We start from the raw sequence: 20,339 nt of genomic DNA on the forward strand, positions 1-20,339 counted from the left end.
GAGCCCATTGTTGTGTGTATTGAGGCGTATAATTGTTTTCAATTCCCTGTTGCTTCTTTCCTGTGCAGTTTTGAAGTAGCCATAGAGAATAACAAATTTCAGGTCTGATAGGCTGTGATTAGGGAGATTAAAGTGTTCTGCAACCTTGGGAAACTTTGGTTGTTCTTACGGATGCTCAGTTTGTGATTATTGAACCGAAGCCTGAACTTAGTGCAGATTTGTGGAATTCCATGGAGGGGATTATATCGTCGATGCCTCACTAACTGCCACCACAGACTTTAAACTGCCCTACCCCACTTTATTTCCAGACATTCTGCATGCTTGGATGAATGTGTTAATTGATACAGAACAAAACAGAACAGAAAAAAGGCAAATTGTGTGAGTCTTGTTATTTGATTTGCAGGTGATAGCCTACCTTCATACAGTCATGGGAGCGAAACAGACGGGGGTCAAAACCGCCCTGGTGGTGGCTCCTCTTAATACCGTCCTAAATTGGGAGGCCGAATTTGAGAAATGGCAGGAAGACCTTGAAAATGCAATTGATGTAAGTATAAAGCAGAGGAAGTTTTGAAGTAGATACCATCTACAGGGACAGGTACGAGAAGGTGCCATAACCCTCCCCCTACCCCGCTTTATGAACTTACAATTTAAGCAAAACATTTTATGGTAGTTGACTTAAAGGGATATTCCAGTGTCAGATAATGTGATACTAGGTGGAAAAGATGAAAGATATCACACTGTTAGTCAAAATCTATATATCAATATATCAAAATAAAATCAATATATCACACTGTTAGTCAAAATCAATATATCAAAAGATGTATCACTGCGTTAGTCCAAAAACTTCATTTCAGTATCGTAACCCTAACTCAAGATACGGTTGATTGAATGTAACCTGTTTGGACTGGCTAAACCCCTCGATTCTTGTTTGGAGTCTTCCTTGATGTCATAACGGCAAATATTCTGCAAAACCTCTATTTTCCTAATTTGATAATCTTCTAGTTGATTCACCCTTGAGACCTGATACAATTAGAATGTTTGCTTAGCTGTCAAAGTTCCCAGTCTGTAGAATTTCATCAAAATGCAACTGTTTCCAGATATATTATTTTCCTCTGCCAGTAGATGAGTTAAGCATTATAAAGAAAACCAAAAACTTTTTCAGCTGAATTGGTGTGAATTGTGAATTGGTGTGATACTCATATGATATGACATCACTTACTCTTCTGTTGCCAGATGCAAAAACAAACTACCACCAGTATTAATCAGTTGTATTGTGATTTATTGTCCTTAATAGACCCTGTTCAAATTTTCATAGATTTAATGATATATTATTATATTTTAAAAAAAAGGTCGTTTTTTAAGACCAACAATCTGAAAATCTTGTGTTACCGTTTCAAAGTTACCTACTGTAAGTAGCCATATGCAAATCACACAAGAGCATGATATTCATGCACTTCTTTCACTAGGAATTTAAAGCCATTTATCCTTCTGCTTATTTATTTATCTATCAGGTATATGAATTAGCCAGTGTCAAAGACAACAGGAGCAGAGCTGATGTTTTGAAACACTGGCAGAAAAATGGTGGTGTCATGGTGATGGGGTATACCATGTATCGTAATTTGGTTTTCTCAAGGTTTGTGAAGAACAAACGACAGAAAGAAACATTTGCTCACACCTTAGTCGATCCAGGTGAGTTGGTTATTGTTTTTTTTTTCTATTTATTTTTAGTCAAAAAGTTTCCTGTTAAGAAAGTTGATTTTCTCTTTCCTGTCCTTTGTCTGCAAGTTACTGGGCTGTATAAAATGTAGTTGGGTCGGTTCCATCTCACATGGTATACATCAAACTCATTCCCATGGCAACCAAATGGCAATCAAGAATGCCACCAGCTAAGTAGCTCAGATGGTAGAGCATTTAACTTGGGTATTCCTGAGCTGCATGGTTTGATGCTAGCTGATCTCAAGTTTGGTCCAATTTCCAGGCAAACCTGACAAACTTGAGTTAAAGACTTAAATTACTAACAAGTTACAACCTTAAGTTACAACTTAAGGTGGTAGAGCATTTTACTTGAGTATTCCTGAGCTGAATGGTTTGATGCTAGCAGGCAAACCTGACAAACTTGATAAAGTATTAAGTTACAGATAAAAGAATGACAGAGTGCTCAATAGCTGAAAGGAACATAGAGATACTGTCAGTTGAGAAAGAACAAAAGTATGTGATTGAAAACCTTAAAATTTTGTAGAAACATAAATGCTGCATTTTGACTATCAAAAAGAAAGTACGGAAAAAATGTATGTTTGACTAATGATAGAAGAGCTTATATACTAAAGCACCCTGTTGAAATTTTGTATGGCATTCCTATGTACTGTTTTCAAGATTCAACAGCATCTGAAATGGATATGTTTTGTACCAAAAGTGAACTTTAAAGAGACTAGGGGTGATGTCATAGATTCACTCTGATAAATTTGTTTCACGTTTTTCTTTAACAATTTACCTCCAATTTTCTCCTTCAAATTCATTCAACATATTAATTAACATGTTACAGTCATTGGGACATTGATAACTTGACATCCCATACAGCAAATTTGGAACCCCATCCATTCCAAGGTCAAAATCAAAACAAAGTGACCAAACAAAGTAAAACAAAACATTTTGATGTCATTTCGTAACTATGTCATCACACCAGCTGTTTGCTTCTTTTGTACCAAAAGTGAACTTTAAAGAGACTAGGGGTGAGGTCATAGATTCACTCTGAAAAATTTGTTTCACATTTTTCTTTAACAATGTACCTCCAATTTTCTCCTTCAAAGTCATTCAGCATATTAACATGTTACAGTCATTGAGATATTGATAACTTCAAATTCCCATACAGCAAAGTTGGAACCCTATCCATTCCAAGGTCAAAACGAGTGACAAAATAAAGTAAAACATAACATTTTGCTGTCTTTTTGTAACTATGTCATCACACCAGCTGTTTGCTTCATGTTAACCTATGGTACAAAACTGTGACAGCTTTAACTATCGATATCTCGAAACGGATTGTTAAAATTGCAAAAATGCAAAATTTCACCCTCACGCTTAGTTACATTAGTAAAACAAAAATACATAATAGATAATGAAGATGCTTTATCCATAACATCATTTATTTAGATGCTAAATACTTTTGTGTTTACTCTCAGGCCCAGATGTGGTCATCTGTGATGAAGGCCACTTGCTGAAGAACGATGCGACGGCCACAGCCAAGGCGATGAACAGTATACACACGAGGCGGAGGATCTGTCTGACCGGTACTCCGCTGCAAAATAATTTGATAGAATGTAAGGCGATGCAGGCACAAAGTGTGCTCTATTTCTTTGTGCCTCATATTTATTTGTTTATTGAAAGTAAGTGAGGGAGTGGGCGTGTGGGGAGGGGTGTGTGGGGGGGGGTGTGTGGGGGAGGTTAGTGGCAGGGTAGGTGGGGGGTTTCTTCTCTTTTAATGTGTAGGGACTCTCATTTTTCATTTATTATGAGGTTATATATCATTATTAAAATGTTTGTAAGTTTGATTTTTTGCTTTCCTTTTCAAGTTGTGAAAGTTTTATTTGTTCATATACCCTTGGTGTAATTTTGTTTGTGTAGAAGATCATTACTGCTTCATATTTTGTTTTGAATTTGAATTTTCAGATCATTGTATGGTGCAATTTGTCAAACCACAACTCCTGGGTACAAGAAAGGAATTTAGTAATCGTTTTGTAAATCCAATCAGTAATGGTCAGTGTGCAGACTCTAGTCCTTACGACGTCAAGCTCATGAAGAAGAGGGCGCACATCCTTCATAATCTTCTGTCTGGAAGCGTTCAGGTGAGAAACGGGAAACGAAACATAGAGGCAATAAACTTTTGAAAATAGGGTTCATGTGAACAAGCACTGTGTATTGAAATATTGCATATTCTGGAGTGTTAAGGTCTGCTGCTTACACACAGACAATCAGTCAACACCTGCTCATGTGTGCTTGGTTGGTGGGAGCTGTTGTTATGAAGATATATCTTGTTAAAGAAGGGTATAGATTGCCTCAAGCCTAATATAACCTAGTATAGGCTATATCTAGCCTAGCCTAGTATAGATTGTCTCTAGCCTGATATAACCTAAGGCTATATCTAGCCTCTATGGATTTATTATTTTAGGCCATTTATTAGAAATTGCAAAAGTTGATTCTTGCTTTTATTGTCTGATGCTGCCACATGTTATTATTTCTCGATATTCATCAGTTTTTATTCGCCTGTTCTGTTTTTGTAGAGGAAGGATTATTCAGCTCTGGCCCCCTATTTACCCCCTAAGCATGAATTTGTGGTCCTGATCCGGCTGTCCCCTAAGCAGATTGAGCTCTACCAGCGGTATCTGGATCGCTACAGCGGTTCCGACAACCTGGACGGTAGAACTGTCTCCCTCTTCAAGGATTATCAAGTATTGATGAATGTCTGGACTCATCCCAGGCTACTCAAACTGGCTGCTATCAGAACTGAGAAAAGGGTTTGTTTATAAATGTCATATGTGTCTGATTTTACATTGTTTTCTATGCGCTTTGTTTATAATTTGGTGGGAGGGATGGTGGGAGGGGCGTGGCTGGGAAGAAAGAAGCCTTTGTCAGCCTTTATGTAACAGAAGTGTTGAAGACTGGCATGGAGAGGCAATTTAGGAGGGGATTGATGCTCCTCCATGGTTGTGTGACCCTTCATCCTTCTTTCACACACACCCTCCCTCCCTCTACCTCCCCCACCTTGATCCAAATGAAACAAATTGTCCTCCTCCCTCAAACAAGTAGCCATTGTCTTGTAACGTTGTTAGCTGCTATAATAAAACCAGAAACTTATTAATTGATTATTATTTTGAAAAAATGCAATAATAAAAGCTAGCGTTGAATAAGTAAATAAACTTTGTCTAATCATGCAATATAATGAAAATTCCAAAGTTTAGTTTGAAAGTTTAGATAACTTCATTGTGACTATTAAAAGAAAAAAAAACATAAAAAGATTGGATACATAGGCCTGCATTGATTCAAGGATGCAGCCATTCTGAAGTGTTAATGTATTTTGTTTAAACTTTTTTTTTGGTGGTATACACAAATGATGACACCCGGTCTTTTCGTAGATTCTGTCAATTAAGCTGGAAATCTGTTAAACGTCTAGAGATTAAAGTACCACTGCGAAGCCTTTCCTTTATATTGGGAAGATGGGGAGGGTATGGAATAGAGCTCACATTAAAACACAGACGTTAGTTTTGAAGACTTTTGTAAAAGCTTACTCAATTAACATTCTTTTCTCTGATTATTTAATTTTTAATTTTTCTTTTTAGAAAATGACGGATGAGATAAAACTCTTCATTGATGATGAGACGGAAGTAGACACTTCGGAGGAAGAGGAGGTGGTAGAGCAAGTGAGAGACTCTTCATCCGGCGATGAGTTGATGCGTGCAATCAGAGAAAAACATCCTGAAGCTGGACCTAGCAAGTAAGATTTACTTTCTATAAGCACAGCTATTTGCTCTTTCTTCTTCGTTCTCTTTGCAAGCTGAGAACTAAAACTGAAACTAATGACATTTGAGAAAATTTTGAAGACCAAATATTGTGTACATACATACAAGAAACAGAAGAAGTTAATAGGAGGAGATTTATCAATTGAGTGCCTTCCATTGCAGTAGATAATGTGTTAACCTATAGTGATGTATAAACCTGTAGATAATGTGTTGACCTATAGATAATGTATAAACCTGTAGATAATGTATAAACCTGTAGATAATGTATAAACCTGTAGATAATGTGTTGACCTGTAGATAATGTATAAATCTGTAGATAATGTGTTGACCTGTAGATAATGTATAAACCTGTAGATAATGTGTTGACCTGTAGATAATGTATAAACCTGTAGATAATGTGTTGACCTGTAGATAATGTGTTAACACAACAAGAGGCTGGAAAGTTGCAAGCAGACAATAACAAATAACACTCTAAGGTCCACATATAATAGCACTCACTGTTTCAGGTAATATAAGTAATACCGGGCATCTTCTTAATAATCAATATTAAGATATTATTTATCTAACTGTATATTGTTTAACTAAGGCACTTCTTGCGATGTGGGCTTGCCAGAATGGAAAGAGGGTGGGGGGGGTGGGTGGGGAGGGGATTAACAACTGAGTTTGATAATTGTTGTGGAGAAAACAAATGAATGAATGAATGAACACATCCAAGCAAAGAGCAGAGACAACTATGTTTGGTTCTTACTCCCTACATTGTTGATTCGTGTCCTGTTCTGGTCGAAAAATGTTTCTCACTGCTTCCAAAAGAAGAAGAAATGGGACATAATTTAGTTTTTTCTTGTGTGTGCTTTTCTTTTACAGCAGTCCAGAGAACAATGGAACAAGAGCTAAGAAGATCAGAGGATCAGAGGATTCTGATAGTAGCGTAGAAGTCATCAAAACGTGGAATACGAGAAGGACCAGGGGCGACGAAGGTAAGACAATGTCTATAATTTCTAGCAGTGCATCTGAGATTCTTTTATGTCTAATATCCACTTAGAAGAATATTTATGACAGTCCCATTCGTTGAATACAGTCCATCATTGTCTATGCATTGTTTATTATCTTTCCTTATTACTGAAATTTTACAGAATTTGTTTTATTTTTTTTTTTACTTTAAGGATAATTTCTACTTTTCTGTAATTATATTGCATTATTTATTGTCCATGCCTTTAATACCTTCCATCATTTACCTTGTTAGATTCAAGCGGAACATTTGTTTGTGAATTGCTACGGGCCTGGTTGGCTTATCTGTGTGCTTGTCTTTCCCTCTTTCTTTAGCATCTATTCTCACTTGGTGATTGAACTTTTTTATCGTCTTTTAAAGAAACATTCAAGCCTAGCATTGTCTCCGATATGACAATGCCTCATCTTCTTTCTTTGTATCAATTTTTTCAGAGGATGACGTCACAGAATTAGAACCTCCTCCTCCAAAGAAGCAATGGTTCACTGATCTGGTGGACGATACAGAGCATCTGAAGATTGAGATAAGTGGAAAGATGATCCTCCTCTTTGAGATCTTGAAGCTAGCAGCTGCCGTCGGAGAGAAGGTGTAAGTTATTTTTACATATAAATATACTAAAATGCCTTCCAGTACCTAAGTATATCTCAATTGCTACACCTTTTACATCAGGGCAGTTAGGAAACACTTCTTTCAAACCCCATGGGGGTCAGAGGTCATCAATATTCACCAAACAATTTGGTATACTGAAAGTCGCCGACATTTATGAAGAATACCAATTGTATTGTGTATTCTTGTATTTCCATCGAAAGTGCAATTTTTCGCTTATAGGGCCCCATTGGAAATGTACTGACGTTCTGTCAGCCTAATGGGTTTAGCTCCTATTACTCTTATTGTTCTTTTCAATTCCGTCCTACTTGTCTATTATGTCTTTATAATATTTTTGTATTTTGAACAATCTGAGTGCGAATAAAATCAAATCAAATCCTTTTGTAGTGTATTGTAGCCTATTGTGTTGTGTTGCATTTTATTGTTGGTTAGTGTAGTGTAGTGCATTTAATTTTATTGTAGTTTATTCTGTTGTGTTGTATTTTAGCCTATTATGCTGTAGTGTAGGTTAGTGTAGTGTAGTGTATGTAATTGTATTGTAGCTTATTCTTTTGTATTGGATTTACAGCCTATTGTGTTGTAGTGCATTTTATAGTTGGTTAGTGTAGTGCATTGCATTGCAGTTTATTCTGTTGTATTGTTTTGTAGCCTATTGTTACATTGTAGTGTAGGTTAGCGTAGTGTAATGCATGTAACTGTATTGTAGCTTATTCTTTTGTATTGTAGCCTATTGTGTTGCATTGTAGTATATTTAATTGTATTGTAGTTTATCAACATCTAATGATTGTTGTCTCATAAACAGCTAATGATTGTAGCCCGCATAATTTAATTTGACGACTGGTATCGTTGTATCAGCGTCCATATAACCATGCTTGGTGAATGTGACTCAAAGTTACGCCTAAACACAATATGCTTGTTGACAGCGTTGTATATTTTACTCTACATCTTTACAGCCTCTTGTTTAGCCAAAGTCTGTTGACCCTTGACCTCATCGAAGATATTTTAGAAGACCAAGCACTCAAGAATGTTGCAACAGGAACTGAGAGTCGCAAGATCGCACTTGCCTCAAGTGAGGAGATTGAGGTTAGTTAGATGTCAAATTATTTTGTTTTCAGTTCCATTTTGAGAGCTTTTGGTGGTTGTTTTTGCCTAGCTCAGCGAGTTGTCTTATCTAGGAATGAGATTTAAGGACATAGTCTGTGAATAAACTCTATATCATCCCAAATATGTTGCAAGTAAGTTAGATTAAAGTTTGCTGTACAATTCCAGTAAATGGGTGAAATAGTTTGCAAAAGTACCTCAGGAATACAGCGATAGTGTTTTCTTTCTTGCACTGAATGAAACTGTAACGGATTAAAGTAGCATTTGATAAACCACTGGTATACATTTTTACTTTCAAGCACATCAGCTGCAGTGTCTATCAGTGTCCACAGGTTTACCACAGTATATGTGTAAGTCAGGGATCATGCAAGGTCACCATACATGATACATCGTTAAGGTAAACGCTTGTTGGAAGGAAATGAGTATTAAGCTAATATGTATGACTGGTTATTAGTTAATTTATGTGTAATTATCCCAGATATGTGCATTTGGCTTTCATGATTGGCTTTGCGTTTAACATTTTGCTTCTCTTCCTCCTCCTCTTTCTACGTACTTAGCTTGAGTTTGAGCGTTATGATACCTGGACCAAAGGCGTGGATTATTTCCGAATCGATGGCAGTGTGGAAGCCCAGACTCGTAAAGCCATGGCTGATAAGTTTAATCAGAGTGATAATGTCAGGTAAGGTATCATTAACCCCTGTCATCAGTCAAGTGTCTGTAATTTGGTTTAAGGTAGCTGTGAGCATCACACAGGGAGGGCCCTGTCATCGGTCAAGTGTCTGTAATTTGGTTTAAGGTAGCTGTGAGCATCACACAGGGAGGGCCCTGTCATCAGTGAAGTGTCCGTAATTTGGTTTAATGTAGCTGTGAGCATCGCACAGGGAGGCTAGTAAGAAGAAAAGCTCTGTCTAGATCAAAAGCTCATTTTTTTTGGTGGTTAATTTATCAAATGAATTCATTCCTGTCCCTGATTGCAATCAGTGCTTTGGTCAAGTGGATTAAAGTGGTTTAAATTTAAAAGTGATTGAACCGGTCACATTAGCAACAATGGAAATCTAGCATCAGGGAGGTCCTCCTTGGTCCGAGGCCTGGATGACTTAAATAAGGTTGGTTTGTCATCTGGTGAAAATGCATGGTTATCCCATCTGAAATCATCATCTGGTCTTCCAAATGATCCAAACCTCAAAATGAGCTGAAACTGTAAGTTCTATAGCTAGCCAATGGGAAGTGTATAAGTTAAACTTCATACAGCTTCTCACATATGCACCTGTGTGGCTGCTTTGTGTTGTAAACCTAACTGTGAGTCCAATATATTTACTGAGGCTTACCCTGGAGCTCAGAAACGTAAGCTATTTAAGCACAATTTAATATCTTCTCTTTCATAATTATGTGAAACTGTGCTGTCAAAATCATATCATAATTCATATTAGTTTCCATCCATAAAGGAAAAGAAAAAGAAACTCAATATTATTGACTGGCTGAACACTTTTTAGATCTGTCACATTTCCACCTTTTCACTCAAGACTGATTATGAAAAAGCTAGACAGATATATGTTTCACACTTGTTTTGTGTTTTTTCTACAGGGGTCGGTTATTTTTGGTCTCAACGAGGGCCGGTTCATTGGGCATTAACCTGGTGGCAGCTAGTCGTGTTATTATCTTTGATGCGTGCTGGAATCCTAGTCACGATATACAGTCCATATTTAGAGTTTACCGATTTGGCCAAATGAAAGCTGTCTTCATCTACAGATTCATTGCCCAGGTATGTTTGTTGGCATTTTCAGGCAAGTTCCTATCTCTGTATCTTGCCCTCTGTTGTTCCAGCACTACAGTGTTAAGTTCCTGTTCCCCCTTCCACCCCCTTACCCCCCTCTCCCTCCCCCCAACAGAAGAAAATATTCATGGATTGGAAGAGAAATGCTGATATCAGTTAAATCATATAATAAACTATGTGTTTATACCCCCTTACAACATTAAACAAACTTTATCCCACCTTTGTTTCTGTTCTTGAAAGATCAGTAACCTTTTCCTGTGGGAGGAGGGAATGGGGGGGCAGGGTTAAAATGCTGCACCGGGTTAAAGGAGTTTGCTATAAATGTAGACCCGTTGAGGGTGGTCACTTGTGAAATGACTCCAAACTAACTTTGCCAAAGGTTGTTGGTGAACAGCTGTGACTTTACACCTGTTTGCTTCAAGATCACCTTATATAACTTCAGCTGTCAATATCTCATAAGTAATCTGTAGGAAATGTTCCATGTTTGCACAGACAAACACAATATCCAATATATCTTAAATCAATAATCAATCTTCTTTTTAATTTGTTTGTAAGTTTGAAACTAATTTACACTTACTTTCCCATCGGGAGTTTCACTCATAGATGTCCACTTGACAGATTTCTTTTACAATTTTTGATTATACCCAAAAGGATGGTCAATCCCTCTCCCCCACCCCCCCCCCCCCCCTCAACTTATAAATCAGGGTGGAGGCCAAAGTGTGGCTTTAGGTTTCATCAAAACTGCTGCAAAGTAGAGATGAAAACTCATTGCTGTATTTGAGTCCATTTTTAATATCTTTGCAGTGTGTTTTTGGTTACTTTTTCTTTTATCTCTCTCTCTCTTTATTTCTCTTTTCATAGGGTACAATGGAAGAAAGAATATATGACAGACAGGTAAGAGTAACTTTCAATTTATCACTCCGAAAACACTGGCAGTCTGGATAAGACCAACTTAGAATAACAAAGTTTTTGAAGTATACTTCTAAATTTTTGAGTTTAGACTTCAACTTCCTATTAGACACCGTAAATGCGACTGCTACAGAAACGAGTTTATTCGGATGGCAAACACAATTAAAGCAGACCAAAACCATCCTCTACATTCTTCATCAAACAGTATGCTAACAAAATCTTGCAGAAATCTAAGAAATCGACACATCTTGCCAAAATACAGAATACATCTTTTTAGAAACTCATTGATCTATCGTGCTGCAATATTCTTTCAATCTAAGCTTTTGGATCCTTTGATTTAGAGTATTTTTTTGGAATCTTATATCATCTTAACATCTTATAACATTGTTTGTATTAATATATTTTATGTTTGTACTCCTTTTTATAAATATTTTATATTTAAACTGGATTGAATTTGAAATGAAATGAAAAGAATGCAATGTTTGTACAGTATATGATATATATATATATATATATATATATATATATATATATACATATACATATACATATACATATACATATACATATACATATACATATACATATACATATACATATATATATATATATATATATATATGGAAGCCAGTATTGTCCCCCTTCAAAACAATATTTGTGTTCCTCCCAGTCCACCTTCCTCGATACAGTGCAAATTATTAAAATATTACAAAATGGTGTGTTCTAGTTCTTTGTAATACATGTAAACAAAGTTTAGTTAAGTGCCTTAATCTGAAAGTGATTCTCGTATTTGTGAGTTGCATAAGCATTTATTTTGTCTGTTTAACAGGTGACGAAACAGTCCCTCGCTCAAAGGGTCGTAGATGAGCAGCAAGTGAAGCGACATTACACCCAGACGGAATTAAACGAACTCTACAACTTCCAGCCAGACAGATTGGACGACCCTGATAAACCAGAGAGACCAACACCAATCCTGCCCAAAGTATGTTCTCATTAGAATTGTCCTTTATTTAGATAGTTTCAAGAAACATGTTAGTTACTGTAGGTGGTTTAAGAAACACTTACTATGGTTGAAGAAACAGTGATTTTCATAGTTGGTTTAATAAACATGTATTATTGCAGATGGTGTAAGAAACACTACTTGTTAATAGTTCAAGAACACTAGTTATTGTCGATAGTTCAATAAACAATAATTAATGTGGGTAGTTCATGAAACACCAATTGTTGTAGACAGCTTTTAAACACTTGTTATTGTTGATAATTTATGTAACACTGATTATTGTATGTGGTTTAAGAAACTTATTATTGTAGATATTTTAATAAACGTTAATTTAGTTCAAGAAAAGGAATTATTGTAGGTAGTACAAGAAACACTTAGTATTGAAGATAGCTTAAGAAACACTTATTGTTGATAGTTTATTAAACACTAATTTCATAAGTGGTTTCAGAAACACTAATTATTGTATATAGCTTAAAAAATCTAATGATTGTAGTTAGTTTAAGAAACACTCATTATTGTTGGTGCTTAAGAAACACTTATTATTGTCAAGAGCTTAGGAAACACTAATTATAGTAGCTTTGAATGCAGACTCTTTAGAATCGTTTCATGGTGTTGCTATGGAAACAGTATATTATTAAGCTTGGCATGTTTCAAAGGGTAGAATGAAAAATGGTCCTGTCAAGAAGTCATCTACTTCTGCATCTGTTAATAATTATTACTTGAGACTGTTCAAACTTTTAACAGTTTTTAGTGGCTTTTGCACTTGGCAGGTTAGGAATCCAAGAATGTGCACTATACATGCAATAAGTGCCAACAGCTTTTGAGAAATAGAATTGTACCACCCTGGAAAATTAATGGTTGCAACCATAGACCTGTCTAAGTTTATTTTTTTTTGACAGATTGGCAGAAATGATTTGATATAGTAATATATGTGATATGGAATATGAATTTGTTATATACGAACCGGACATACAGCTCTTAAAAATCTGTGAGGCATTCATTGTTATTTCTTTTTGAAAGAGGCACTTTGTATTTTGTTTTCTTTGTCTGCTGTATTTGGCTTCTGAAGACCTAATAAGCCTGAATTTGATCTTTTCAACTTTTTCCAAGCTGACAGGATTCCTTTCTGATTGGACTATAATAAATATAGAGAAAACCTGACTAGGGATATAAAACATTTGTTAAGATATAAGCAAGATGCTAATTTTATTACTCTTTCAAAATTCTTGTTTCTTCCCCTTCCTCCCCCTCCTTACAAAAAACAGGATTTTATTCTGGCAGAGCTGCTGCGCCAACAGCAGGACTGGATTGTAAAATATCACGAGCACGACTCCTTGTTGGAGAACGTCGTCGATGAAAGTCTCACAGAAGAGGAGCGAAAGGTAGCCTGGTCCGAGTACGAGGCTGAAAAGGAAGGTCGGATGTTACAGATGGCCAATCCAGACTTCAATGTAATGCCAGGAATGGTAAGACATGATTAAACCAATCTTAAAATCATTGATGATCAAAACAAGTGTGTACGGTGAAGTGGAAATTTACATTAACAATTGTCAATCACAAAAATTATCAATCAAAATGTCGCTGTTTTCTATTTTGCATCAAAGTCGCATTGACCACCGGGGAAAAAGTTTTTTTTGCGGTTGTCCTATCCTCTGGATTCTTTATCTGCAGTCTCATCTTCTGTTAGAACTTACATTTGTTCAGGATTGGAAATGTTGGACATTGTATCTTTCAATGTACAGAAACACCACAGGTTCTTGAAACAGTAACAAAAAATATGTTAAAGCAACATACATCAAAAGTAGGATGCCTTTGGTGCCGTAGCATCATGCAAAATGGGTTGTACAGGACACGGTCTGATGTGCCCCAGTAACACACAATAGTTACTGCAGTTACACACAATAGGCACTGCATTTGAACACAATATGCATTGCAGTTACACACAATAGGCACTGCATTTGAACACAATAGTTACTGCAGTTACACACAATAGGCACTGCATTTGAACACAATAGTTACTGCAGTTACACACAATAGGCACTGCATTTGAACACAATATGCATTGCAGTTACACACTTGTATAGGCACTGCATTTGAACACAATAGTTACTGCAGTTACACACAATATGCACTGCATTTGAACACAATAGTTACTGCAGTTATACACAATAGGCACTGCATTTGAACACAATAAGCATTGCAGTTACACACAATAGGCACTGCATTTGAACACAATAAGCACACCAAAGCTCTAGCTTATCCTAATGATGGCAGTGTCTAATAATATTTTGCGTTGGTATTATGTAAAAAAAAAAGAGAGAAATTCAAAAGGTTTCAGACAAGTTGACATCGCAGATTAACAAAATAACTGCTCCTAGAGATGACTTTTAAACTTAGGATATCTCAGGAACAGAGCAAGATAATTCTTAGCTGTTCAGGAGGGGGGGAGGGAGGAGGGGGCAGTTGTTTGTCTCAGGGATATCTATCATATAAGCCAAAGATGATGGTTTGGGTTTGTTTCTCCTTTAATTCTTTAATCTGCAACACCTAGCAACCCGATTTGCCCTGGCCAATATTTTTGCATGTAAAATTCTGGGAAGACATTTATCTTTATCAGGCAATGGTAAAGGAAACTACTGCAGTTATGCATATTATACGTGGAAAACACACCCCTGTCAATTGCAGTCGGTTGTTACCTGATTGCAAAGTGAGAGGACCTGGTGATAAGTAAACCAACCATGTGTCTTTAATATACTACTAAATATTTTGTAGTGTTGAACAGACTACTGTTTAGATTATAAATACATATGTTTATCTCACCGTGGTCCTTCTCTCTCTGCATCGTATCCAGAACCCGGGCTCGGCGGAGGAAATGTATCGGGCTCAACAACAGCGTCTTCTTCTACAACAGCAACATCTACAACAGCAACATCATCTTCAACAACAGCAACATCACCACCAACAACAACAACAACAACGGCCTGTGTATAATATGATGGATAACAACTCGATGCACCATATAAACCAAGGTGTAAGTACAGCTCATGTGAGGGAAAGAAGTCATTTGGATTCCCCCCCCCCTCCCCCTCTCACATTTCGTACCCCACTCTCAAATGCCTTATTAACTTTCAGAACATCCCACCACTATGCATGTCATGGGTTACATTCATAGGTCTCTTTTTTGTTGTTGTTGTTAAAGATCCAGCATGTATTTGAGCCTTAGGTTCATCAAATTCATCATTTGACTCTGAAGTAACCTTGTACTTAAGAAAATTGCTTGTAACGAATATCAGGTTAAGACTGTTTAGGTTTTAAAATGTGCAAGCTCAAAGAAAAGGTCTGTTGTTCATTTTTTGTATGATGTTTTATCTCAACTGGCATTTCTGACATGGCTAATGCCATAGCAAAATGTCTATATATCAACAGTTGAGAGGCTGCTGCTGGGGGGCCATTTGCTCTGTCCTGATGAAAGTTGTCCAAATTGTTACCCTTCCTAAATGTTTACACATAAAGTAAGTCAAAGGTCATTTGGGGTCAAGGGAGATCAGAACATGAAATCATTTAAAATGCTTCTCTTCCTAGGCTTTTAATCTGATCTGGTGATGTATATTAGGAGTTTATCGCAATGCTGTGGGTGGATTCTGTCAATCACAACAATTGAAGAAATTTTGTGAAAATTTGAAAGTGGGAAATGAAGCCAAGGTCATACATGTGTCTTTCATAGTGAAGCTAAACCAAAGTCTTTGATTGAAAGTGTTTGACCTCCAAAGGAAATATTAAAGTTACTAACAGACTGGCTATCTTCCATAATCTGGGAAGGGGACAGTGTTGTGAACAGCAGCATTGTCACAAAGTTGGTTTATGACCAGTTCACAGATTAAAAATGGAATGGGTTTTCCTCCAGGTGTTTGAAACGTAGTTTGCATGAGTCACATTTCAAATGTCAATTGAGCTACAACATCGTTGATATCCTAGTTCTTTAATTTGGTCTAGTTTAATTTGTATTCATCGTAAACTGCAGTAGTGGGGTTGAGGGAAGGGGGTGGGGTGCATCGTGAGGAGTGAAGGGGAAGTATGTGACATCTGAATATTATCTGCTATCAAAATCTTTTCTGTACACATTTCAGTCTCCTAGGGCAGATGATAAAGGATTCGTCAGGAAATTGTATCATTCTGCTTTCAGGAATTTTTTGCCCTCCATGTTTGATTGATCATGTTTTTGATGATTTCAAATTATTCAACAGTAAAAACTTTGACACTGTCGGTAATCATGACTATGGACTCCGCATATACTTATTTCTCAAAGTCAAATTGACAAGTCGTCTTGAACTGTTAGAAATTTAGAAGTGGTTTGACAACCATGATAGAGATTTCTCATATTATCACAGCCAGTCGTAAATTTAATTTTCTCTGCCTGAAATGTACACACCATGTACACACCATGTACACACCAAGTTTTCCTCCTCGTATGAATCCTCGTGCAAACAAGAAAGTTTCATGTGGATATTTGCGAGTGAAGGGTTGGATAATTGGTTTGATTTTTGGAGATATAAGATATAAATATTACAAATATTACAAATCATAAATGATTCTGCCTAACTATGACATCCAAGACATGACCCAGGTCGTTGCTCTGGTCTAATTCGGATGGAGAAAAAACACTTTAGTCATCAGTCTTTTTAGATTTTGAAGCTACTCTTTGATCTCACCTCCATCTTCCAGTCGTATCCTCCATCGTACTCCGCTCTCAGTCAATTCCTACAACTGACGAAGATGAAACTGCAAGGACAGAGACAACCCGCACCTCCTCCTCAGTCATCATCCTCCTTGTCGAACAATCCCGTCAGAATGAATCCAGGCGCTCCTCCCATGTTGAGGGATTTCCGACCGTCGTATAACTCTCAACCCACCAGCATGCACGACCTGATTAGGGACACACTCATCAGTAACCCTGGTAGCATCAGGAATACAGTTGTCCACCCGGTGAGGTCCACGCAGGGGGCACAGGCTTCCCAAGCGGCCCAGCCTCCACCGGGGACTGCATCCAAGCCATCGACCAGCAACATCAGTAAACCACCACCTTAGAGACCCTGTCTGCCGAGTCACGACGTCTCATAGTCTTGCTGAGATATTCCTATCATTCCCAAAGTACCTGCGATCAATCTGCTTTCTGCAAGTAGCGAAGTAGTCACACGGCCTCAGAAACCTGTCTGGCCGAAAGATCATCCATCCGAAGTGATGCAGTCCGTCTGAAAAGGTTGTTGTTTATTTATTCTATATATAAAAAAAAATTGCTTTGTTTTATTTAACTTGCACGTCATTTTTTTTTCAGTCACCTCAATACCTCATGCATTTTATAGAAGTTTGAGATATTGGAGATATTAGTGAAAGTAGCAAATAACTCTCTATGTTATTAAACATAAATGTTGCCAGTTAGCATTTTGATGCATCCAGTTAGTCATAAATTTTCTCATATCTATAAATCACACCTCTGATGATGAAACACCAGCTAAGGCATTCATTGATGTTGGCACGGATTCTTTCATTGATGCCTTTTTATCCATGTAATATTTTATTTAACATTTTGTATTTGATAAATGCTACATGTGGTTATATTTATTCATCTATTGTAAAACATCTCGAATATTGAACAAATGTTGGTCAATTTTTTAAATAGAAAAATATAACATCCCTGTCCGGATCTCTAATATTTGTCATGGGATGATGTTAAAGATTCATGACTGGGAAAAGAAGTTGTGAAAAGGACTCCTTGTCTTTTTGAAAATGTCTAATTAGATTAGTTGGGGTTGCATTGGATTATGATTTACTGTCCATCTCTACAAATTCATAGATATGATATTGCATGACATTACAGTAATGTTCCTTGTTGCAATAGTGGCAGCCGATTTCCGATACCTTTGAGAAAGTTTGGATTATCTTTCAAAGCAAACACCGACACTTTACCTAGCCCTACAATACTTTCATAGCAACCAGACCTAGGCCTGACCTATATTAGAGCATCAGTGCTTGGGCTGAGACCGATTCCCTTATAGCAAGTTCACTAGTTACTATAAAAGGTATTAAGGGAAATTTGATGATTATTGAAATGACCCTGGTTGTGTAAATTTTTTTTCCCTGCCATTCCAAATCCAATATCAAACTTTCTGTTTTGTTGACCAAAATAAGAAAGTTGCTGCAAGTCTTATCCATCCAAAATGCTGGAAATATATCACTTGATGTATGACTATTAATTTGCTCTTATGGCTTAATTTTTAAAGACACACAATGGATATTTTACAACAGTTGGAAGCATATCAGGTAAGGGAGGGGAAATTTAAGAAATGTTACATATGACATGGTCAAAACAATTTCATGACCAAGAGGAACAATATTTTGATTGTTGGAGGAAGTCAAAAAAATTGAGATTCATTATAAGTTTTAACAACCCCAAGTTAGGTGCTCTAATGTTTTTGAGTGTGTTAATAATATTTGAAGGTACATTTATATTGATGGTAGATGAATATTAAGAGTATTTGGAATCTTAAAAGTTGGCTAGGGTTTCAAAAACACTTTTCTGATAGCAAGACGTGCTTCTATTTACCAAAGAATATTTTTTAGTTTGATTGTTATTTGTGGTATGGAACGATAAGGATAAGGTTGTGGAGGTGGATTTATTGACATAAAAACGTTCAAAAGAAGGAAATCTGATGTGAGTACAAATTGTAGATATTCAGCCCAAATATAGAACCTGATTCTTATTACTGTAAAGCATCCCTGGTTAGACTGGGTATGTTTCAGGCCTTTGCCTGTTATTTTTGTTAGTAATCAATTCATTTTCAAAGGTTGTCCTCTGTGAAAGATAACTTTAATTTTTGGAACATACATAAATGAAAATAAAATTCATTTGTTATTACTTTCAACCAGTTATGATTCATGTGGGTGAGTGTGTGTATGTGGGTGTTATTTCCCTTTATTTCTCTGTATTTTATAAACAAAAGACTTTTTTATGTTGAGAGTCTGGCTCTGTTCTTGAAAATAATTGTTCTCTTCCCCCCCTTCCCTCACCCCCCAAATATAAATAAAATCCACCACCAAACTTCAATTAGATTCAAGAATCTTACCATTCTGCAAACTTTGCATCATTCAGTATTCTGAAGATGACTTACAAAACTTGGAGTAACATTTATATTCTTTTTCAAAAGACACCTAATAGTATCTTGAGCAATTAGGGGGATGAAGTGTAATCTGACTTAACGTAATGCTTCATGCAGTATGTTCGAAGCAAGTTTTTGGTTTTATTATCAGGGCGTTAGTAAATACAAGAAGATCTGACACATTGATAAGACTAAAGAAGTCATGTTGTTTAATAGTTGGAATAAATGAAATACCTTTTTGATGTTTGAATGGATAACCCCATATCAGTTTGTGGCAAAGTTTGACCTGATACTAAATATAATGTTGAATAAGAATTTAGGTGGGTGCGTAATAGTTGAAAGCGCATGTCCGCAGAAATTAGTTGGGACAAGTTCAGAATAATCCATAACATTTTTGCTTAACATTTTCTGTGTAGGTCATGTTTAAATTTACCAGCATGAAATATTAGCCAATACTTTGCATCATTACTCATGTCTCCAAGGTTACTGACCAAGCTGTATCATTTTGTTTAAACTAATGCACACTGGCGGTAAAATTAATCAACATTTTAGTCTTGCTTGACAGTTATCTGTAAGTTGTGATATCAAATGCGTTTAGCCTGACTGGAAAATGCTCTAGTGGTTTATCATTAATTGTAAACTAAAGCTGAATTCTTGTGTTTCATCCTTGTTGTTCCCGGGCTGTATGGAGTAAAACTGGGCTGTATGGAGTAATACTGGGCTGTATGGAGTAATACTGGGCTGTATGCAGTAAAACTGGGCTGTATGGAGTAATACTGCTCTGTATGGAGTAATACTGGACTGTATGGAGTAATACTGGGCTGTATGGAGTAAAATTGTGCTGTATGGAGTAAAACTGGGCTGTATGGAGTAATACTGGGCTGTATGGAGTAAAACTGGGCTGTAATGTTAGCTCATACTTTTTGTACTGTCCATTGTGTCCTAGGAAGTGCTGCCAAGTTTTGCAATAGCGAACATCTTAACATTTCAATATTTTTTCATTGTTTCTCCACAATTTATTCTGTAGAAAGTTAACTCCGCTTTTGTTTTTGTGTCCACCCTCAATGATTGAAAGTACAATGGTAAAACACTTTTTGCACTTTTTCTAGCTTTGTATTTTTCAGTCAACCAGGGTTTTGTTTTTTGGTTCACGACATATTATGTTCTTGTGTTTGTAAGTCTGTAACTTTAGAATGATTCCTCGTGCTAGAAATGAGGGTCTGTATGCTGGTTGAGGAGATGGTAACAATAGTCAAAACTGTAGAACATTTACCCTTTT

At 36.6% G+C, this 20,339-nt stretch overlaps 1 protein-coding gene across 2 annotated transcripts in view; it reads left to right on the forward strand.

The window, feature by feature from the left end:
• The window catches only part of LOC139980369 (uncharacterized), a 44,548-nt gene extending 25,043 nt beyond the window's left edge, over positions 1 to 19,505 (forward strand). Inside the window, exons 11-26 of one of the 2 annotated variants that reach the window (XM_071992001.1) lie at positions 404 to 544; positions 1,512 to 1,689; positions 3,177 to 3,314; positions 3,664 to 3,839; positions 4,275 to 4,508; positions 5,331 to 5,485; positions 6,375 to 6,487; positions 6,951 to 7,104; positions 8,076 to 8,205; positions 8,781 to 8,902; positions 9,808 to 9,985; positions 10,859 to 10,891; positions 11,736 to 11,888; positions 13,172 to 13,372; positions 14,758 to 14,937; positions 16,629 to 19,505. In XM_071992001.1, coding sequence (XP_071848102.1) covers positions 404 to 544; positions 1,512 to 1,689; positions 3,177 to 3,314; positions 3,664 to 3,839; positions 4,275 to 4,508; positions 5,331 to 5,485; positions 6,375 to 6,487; positions 6,951 to 7,104; positions 8,076 to 8,205; positions 8,781 to 8,902; positions 9,808 to 9,985; positions 10,859 to 10,891; positions 11,736 to 11,888; positions 13,172 to 13,372; positions 14,758 to 14,937; positions 16,629 to 16,991 — 2,649 coding nt within the window. In that variant the 3' untranslated portion in view covers positions 16,992 to 19,505. The remainder of the gene's footprint in view (positions 1 to 403; positions 545 to 1,511; positions 1,690 to 3,176; positions 3,315 to 3,663; positions 3,840 to 4,274; positions 4,509 to 5,330; positions 5,486 to 6,374; positions 6,488 to 6,950; positions 7,105 to 8,075; positions 8,206 to 8,780; positions 8,903 to 9,807; positions 9,986 to 10,858; positions 10,892 to 11,735; positions 11,889 to 13,171; positions 13,373 to 14,757; positions 14,938 to 16,628) is intronic. The other variant, XM_071992002.1, reaches the window with a different exon arrangement.
• Positions 19,506 to 20,339: the final 834 nt, after the last annotated feature.

This window comes from Apostichopus japonicus, chromosome 14 (assembly GCF_037975245.1).
Source record: "Apostichopus japonicus isolate 1M-3 chromosome 14, ASM3797524v1, whole genome shotgun sequence".
In the NCBI taxonomy this organism is placed as follows: domain Eukaryota; kingdom Metazoa; phylum Echinodermata; class Holothuroidea; order Aspidochirotida; family Stichopodidae; genus Apostichopus; species Apostichopus japonicus.